Source organism: Nanorana parkeri, unplaced genomic scaffold, assembly GCF_000935625.1.
Source record: "Nanorana parkeri isolate BGI_ZX_2015 unplaced genomic scaffold, ASM93562v1 scaffold906, whole genome shotgun sequence".
Lineage (NCBI taxonomy): Eukaryota > Metazoa > Chordata > Amphibia > Anura > Dicroglossidae > Nanorana > Nanorana parkeri.
Genome location: NW_017307174.1, coordinates 493,587 through 500,703, shown reverse-complemented (window position 1 = coordinate 500,703; position 7,117 = coordinate 493,587). Strand labels below are relative to the sequence as shown.

Sequence of the window (7,117 nt, the reverse complement as noted above, 5' to 3'; positions counted from 1 at the left end):
TATATACCTTGCTAGATGGTTAAAGTGTTCATAATTGTGCATTCAAGTCCTGGTTTTGTCATTTTAAACAATTACATCTCTTTCTACAGCTTTGCATATGAATATGCCAGAAGACACCAAGAATCATCCCCTCAGTCCGCTCTACGAGTTGCTAAAGGATATGAAGGGCTGCTGGAAAAGTGCTGTTCTGCTGAAAACCACGCTGAGTGTCTAAAGCAAGCGGTATGATTATGAACATTACTGACAACACAGTCCAGGTAGTAAATGTGCGTGTGTGTTGTTTTTTTTAGATTTGATGCATTTCTTTTATTTTTATTTCAGCCAATCTTGTTAGAAGCTGCGCTGAAGGGAAATGAAGAGTTAATTAATCAGAACTGTGGTGGCTTGAAGGCACTCGGTTTTAAAGATTATTATATCCAGTAAGTTAACATGTTTCTAACTTACAATTTTGAGACAAAGGCCTTTAATGTTAACATTTTATCTACAGTCATATAACATAAGCAAGGCTTCTTATGTCAGGAGGATGTCATACATTCAGTAGAAAACCAACCCAAAAAGAAATGTACAGTGTAAAAGAATTGTTTAAAGCTGAACTCCAGGCAAACAGCTAAATACACAGATGACCTAGATATATGAGACCTGTTTTTCTTGCCGAAAGGATTGGTATTTGTGTTCAACTGGCCCTAAGATATGCACAGCCCTGCCATGCAGAACAGTCATGCCTAGCAGGGGAGGAGACCTGACTTTTGCTTAGGCAGTTTCACTTTCTCTTACAGGTCTCCTCCCAGTCCCCACCCTGTGACTGTACAGTGAAAAGAGTACACCAATGAGCTTATCTCTCTCTCCTAGCACTCTAACACACATTATATTTTTTTGTGCTGCTTCTCCCTCCTTCTCTCTAAGCTCAGTTTAAGGTACTTACACTGCTTACATTAAAAAAGAATACAGTACATTTAAGGATGTCATAATGATTACAGAGGTACAATAATTTGTGTCTTCTTTATTTGCCTGGAGTAAAGCTGAAGTCCAGGCAAACAGCTCAATACAAAGATTAAATATATATATGGGATCTGTTATACATGCCCAAACATTTGTATTTCTGTTCATCCAGTCCTGAATTTTTTTCACAGCTTTGCAACACCACACAACCCTGTCAAGCAGGGGATAGGGACCTGATCTTCCACTTACAGGTCTCCTCCTCACCCCCACTGTAACTGGACAGTGAAAGGAGAAGCAACAAACTGATGACAAAGTTAGTTTGTCAGTCTGTTTCCATTTCCAGTCAGCATGCTCCTTGCACTGCAGCATAACTAATTGACTCCTTGTGCTGCTCCTTCTTCCCAAAGTCGGAGCTCTACTGTATAGGGCCTGCAAGAGGCTGATACCAGGTCAAATTCAGGTACCTACATTGCTTGCATTACAAAAATACATTTAATGATGTATTATTCATTACAGAGCTGCTTTAATTTGTGTATTTTATGCTGCCTCGAGTTCCATGTTGTTGTTTTTAATTTTGAATACGTTGGTGAGGTGTTAAATCCTTTCTCAGATTTGTATTGTTGTCTGTGTCTCTGCTGGATACATTTACTCTATGTATTTATCCTGTTGACCGCAGTCACTGAGACTAAAAGTGAGGCATGGGGTTTCTCTCATTTTGGAGAGGTTTCCACTCACTTCCTGATGTATATATAGGACAGGAAACAATAAGGGAAATCTTCCCAATAGCACGCCGATGACAAAAAAAAATCTAGAAAGATTGGATTTATATATACTAGAACTTGTTTGCCTGGAGGATGAGGTGGCTCTGTGAGATGGAATGGAATTGAATGTCCTGCTTCAGACAGCAGCTAGGGGTAAAATATATTTTCTGCTAAACGTTTGCTCAGGAACACATTTCTATTGTTAAGTAAATTACATTTTAAAAAATATATGGTAGTTCTAGGTTTGTGACACCAGTGGGTCATGGATGGGAACTGTTGCTTGACAGCATTGTAACACCAAACAGTTTGATGCCAAACAAATCACTTGCTACACTGTTTTTGGAAGTTCCTCCAAGTGTGTGGAAAGAGCAAACAGTTGTGGTATTGCTGTCATAGACACACTTCAATGGTGGCAAGCATTTCAACTAGACATTTGCCTTTCCTGCCACAGTACAAAAACACAGTGGTTGGGTCCTAAATTGGTTCCATAGAATGATGGCAATAGGTAGGTTCTAGTTTATAAGTAGCACTAGCAATTCTAATTTTCTATGTGAACTGTAGATAGAATATGTTGGTATCTGTTTGTCAATAGAAAAATTGATAACTACCTAGTATACAATACAATTGCACGGCTAGGTACAAACTAAAACTATTAGTTTGTAGGGATCCTGCAATAAGCTGGAGTGTCCCTATTTGCAAATTCAGGGGGCAGCTAGGCTGTGGTCAGCTAGTATTAGGCCGGTAAGTGTGGCTGTGTGATAGCACAGGTTCATGTTGGTCTCATCACACTCCAGTTTCCTAATAAGAAAAGTGAACAGCCTTGTGAATTAGATGCTAATTAAAACTATATGAATATGGTTTGTGTGATTCAAGATACAAGAAAACATGTCTTCATAATGAATTAGGTGCACAGGTAACATGTATGAATAACTCCAGATTTCTGGAGTAAATGTGATTGTGAATTACTGTGTGCGTATCCATAATGGGGATTTTTTGTTCTGCCTAAAACCCATCAACTGGACAGGTGTTAGAAGTAGTGGAAACCTCACTCATAGAGCAACCGGACACCATAAAAAACCAGACAGATGTTTCAAACTTTCCTTACTCTGCTATAAAATGTTTATTTATTCCTGAATTTGTCCCCATCACTTCCTGTTTTGTATGACACCTGTAAAAAAACAAACAAACATAAAAGAGGGAGTGAGTTCCTTTTTTGTTCTTTAAAATAGACAGAATGTTAGAAGGAATCTCTCAAATGGGTACATGGTAATAAAAACTTGACAAATGTTCTATTCCTTCCACCATCTTCCCAAAACTAAAAAAAAAAAGGTTTGCCTGAAGTTGGACAAATAGCTAGAAAATACACAATTCTAAAATGTAGGTCTTGGGTCCAGCTGTTTAGTAACACTTTGCTTGAGAACCTGTTTTTCTTTGTTCCAGGCTGCTTATTCGATACTTTGCAAAGATGCCTCAGGTAACATCCCCAACACTTGTGGAATTAACAGGTAAAATGGCCAAGAGTGGAGAATACTGCTGTGCGTTGCCTGAAAACAAGGTGCAAGTCTGTGCTGAAGAAAAGGTTAGCTCTTCTTCTTGTTTTCTCTTTAATATCTAATATGGGGCAGTTTTTTTTTCCAAAAGTGAAAACAGAATGAAATACTCTGGGTGGGATTTGCAGTATGTGTAACATATATTTAAAGTGATTAGGGACACAAGCTAGTAAAACGTCACTGCAGAGGATTGGTTCTGTTTTAGCCATAGGCTTCACATGATTTGCTTAAAGATTATATATTTTACATAACTTAAATCAAGATAACTAAAGCCTGCAAACCTTATGGTCTCTGTATCTGTTATTCTGCCATACCAAAATGCTTTGCTGCTCTAAAAATATGCACAGACATAAAATATGAATATTAATTGTATCCTATTACAAATACTGCAGAGATATTTTTTTCAGTTAAAGAGCAACTCTTAGGCCCTGTTCACATTGAGCGATTTATCACGCGGTAATTCCCGCGATATCGCGGCTATTTACCGCGCGATATCGTTCTTCAATGCTTTGCAATGGGGCAAAGGGTCCTACTGTCGCGGGTCGTGTGTCGCTACAGCAGGACCCTTTTTGGAGCGGATTTTGCCGCGATTCTCGCTTGCTCAATGCGACAAACGCGCGATTTGCGAATCGCACAGTGTGAATGGGGCCTTAGGGGGTAATTCACAAAGGAGCTGAAGGATCCAGCCGTAGCTTCGGCACATCCTTTGGCTCTCTTCGGCCGCCAGAGCCCTTCGGTACAGTCGAACCAAAGGGCTGCCGTATTCACTATAGCCCGTACAGCTGCCGAAGGCGGCCTGGCGGCTCAGCCGGGTCGAAGGCATATGCTTTGGCTGGACTGAGCGGAAGTGACAGCCGAAGTAGGGCGTACGCCTCGCAAATGACAGCTGGGCGGAGCTCCGCCCAGTTGCAATGACAGATCAGCGTCCCCAAATGACCTGGGGATGCTGATCTGTAATTAAACAATAACAACTGGGGGGAGCCAGCCGTGAAGTCACGACTGGCTCCACCCAGTTGTTATTCATTGGCTGGTACTTGCTAGAAGACTGCCGACCCAAAGGAAACAGTTGGGCGGAGCTAGCTTTCACTGCTAGCCGCTGGGCGGCATTCGGCTATTCACTCACTGCCGTTCGGGCCCTATGTGAATAGGGGCGGACGGCAGCAAGTGAGCTGCTGGAGCTTCAGCTCAGCCGAACCAGATGTTGAATCAGCTGAAAATAATAATAAACTTAGGGGATGATTTATAATTCATAGTATTGGAATTTATCATTCAAAGCATTGGAATGGAGTCCATACAGAGAAGTGGGTTCTGAGCAACTCTGGCATTCAAATCTCCATCAGCCTTGTTTGTTGAAATCTTGGCTCTGCCACCCCTACCTCCTATTCCTCATAATTGGTGGCTCAACACTATTGCTGTGTGGACACCAGTAACCAAGTGAGGTGGCATGACCTGGCTCTCAACTAGGAAAGCTGGTAAGAATTTGCATATCAGCGCACCCTAGGTATTCATGGCTATAGTGATCCTAGCAAGCATGCAGTAACCTGGAGTTGGCCACTATATTGTGCAAGTGTTTGTTGTTTTTATTAAAACCATATGTTAACACTATGTCTGATTTATAAATCCTGTTTAGAAATTCACACTAAACCTTTATATTTCTTCTAATAATTTACATCACAGCTGGATCTGCTTTTGGGAGATATGTGTGAAAGGGAAAAGCAAACATTCGTAAACGACAATGTTCACCATTGTTGCGTCGACTCATATGCTGATAGAAGACCATGCTTCACCAAACTTGGTCCTTATGCTAATTATGTAGCACCAGCATGGGATGTAACTAAGCTCCACTTTACTCCTGACTTATGTGAAGGTTCAGCAGAACAACAGCAACAGAAGAAACTGGTGTAAGTTGTGGGAAAACAACCATAGGAAAACTTCACAGAACCAAATCCTGACAAAAAGGCTATAAGGGTTCTTTCACACCACAAAGCATGCGATAGCTGGCCTGCTGACATGGGGTGACTTGCATTTTTATGGTGTCCTCTTTACATGTCTTGCAGTGCTTGTTTGTCCTCTTGTCCTTCCCTGCTGCGCTGCACAGCAATGCAGGTCATTACCACTTGTATTTTGTCTAAACTTACATTTTGTTTGCATTAAGCAATGCAACAATTTGCTGGTGGTGTGAACAAGCCCTAAAGGCTAGTTTATTTCACATGTCCTGAGAAATCTATAAGATTTAATAGGCTCTAGTTGTTTATTAGTAAATGTGTTGCCTAAACATGTCACCAGTTCAAGAATCATTAATGCTAATTTTGGAACTCCTACTAGAGTGTGGAGAAAGATAGTAACTGCAACATGAGAGAATTATAGTTAAAAGAGGCAGTAAAAGAACTGAAAAAAAAATCACGAGCTGTTGCTCTATTCAGATACAGCCTGAAGATGAAGAAGGAAATGTATGTAAAAGTAGGATAGCTTAAAGTCTAATTCCAGCCACACTTTTTTTGTTTGCGGGTCCAATTACATTGATGTGTTGAGGTAATGCCTAAATTGTGGTGTCTTACGATTCCAATTTATTTTGAATAACACCCCAACACACTATTACAATAATGTGTAATGCACTGCAGTGCACCACAAATACCATGTTTTTTTGGTGCACTGCTTTAAAAAAAAGATCAGGTCCAATTTTTCTTGGGGTAAGGCCATTCAAAATGCAGCATGGGCAATAATACAATACATAGTATGAATGGGGCCTTCAAGAGCATGGGGAAGAGTTTGGACCTCTGTCAGGTTTGCTGTGTCTCCTTTAGGGGGATTTACCCTCATCACCCCCCCCCCCCCTTCAGGTAACAAGTGCCAAAAGAGGATGTGATACTTAATCTCCCCAAGGGGCATACAGACAGAACTGAGAATGTATGCTGCTTTGGACTTAGACTGAAGAATGAAAGTGTATAATTGAAGCACCACACCAATGTATTGAAGTCCACTGATAACACATTTATTTTCATAAAAGGTCAGACAAAAATGATATAAACTACTAACATGTTTAAGGGGCTAAGCCTTACCTCCTTCATCAGGGCTTATAGATGTGCATGGGCCAGAAGAAAATTGTGTGTCCTTGCAGTGGATAGAGAATCTGGGTGATACCTAGATGTAAAAATGTGTTTTGCGATTTAAAAATAGCTCACAGGCATATTTGTCAGCATCTGGTCTCTGCAGAAACCTTGGAAGAGGCTCTAACCCTCCTCTGCTCCATCCAAAAGGAAAAAAATGCCCTTTCGTGATTTTCGTGTCTTTTACAAAACCCCACTTTACATTACACCTTCCAACTAGAAGTTCCTAGCCAGGACACTACTTGGTCCTCTTGCACCATTAAACTGAAACATACAATATGAATACATGAAGTCATAAATTCCCTATCCTAACATTTTAATGTAGCATAATCTGTTGTAATTTATTTACAGATTGTTGATTGAGTACATGAAAATGAAACCTAACTGTGGGAATGAAAAAGTCAAAGAGCTTGTTGAAGCCTTTAGAACAATTGTAGAAAAATGCTGTGCAGCAGAGGACCGCCAGGCATGCTATGATCATGAGGTATGTTATGGGACTGCTGTGCAATGTGTATAAGGCCAGCCACAGCAGAGCATGTGCTTCAATTAAGTTTTGTTTTTGCTATTCTGTCCATATCCATTGTTCATGCACAAAAAAAATCTATTTACAAAGGCAGACCTGAGTTGTAAATGTTAGCTAAATATGCATTGTGGATGTTGTGGTTCACATAGGGTCTATGGTCTATAGGGTTGTCTTGAGCACACAAGCCATTGGAATTAGCATATAATCAACATTGTCAGGCTGACAGAAGATAGTACT

General features: G+C 40.5%; 1 protein-coding gene across 1 annotated transcript in view; it reads left to right on the top strand.

Moving 5' to 3' along the window:
• LOC108794868 (serum albumin-like) overlaps positions 1 to 6,900 on the top strand; it is a 17,690-nt gene extending 10,790 nt beyond the window's left edge. The window contains 5 exon segments of the mRNA XM_018565993.1: positions 90 to 222; positions 322 to 419; positions 3,141 to 3,279; positions 4,928 to 5,151; positions 6,709 to 6,900. Of these exon segments, the coding sequence (XP_018421495.1) occupies positions 90 to 222; positions 322 to 419; positions 3,141 to 3,279; positions 4,928 to 5,151; positions 6,709 to 6,874 (760 nt within the window). The 3' untranslated portion in view covers positions 6,875 to 6,900.
• The last annotated feature ends 217 nt before the right edge of the window (positions 6,901 to 7,117 follow it).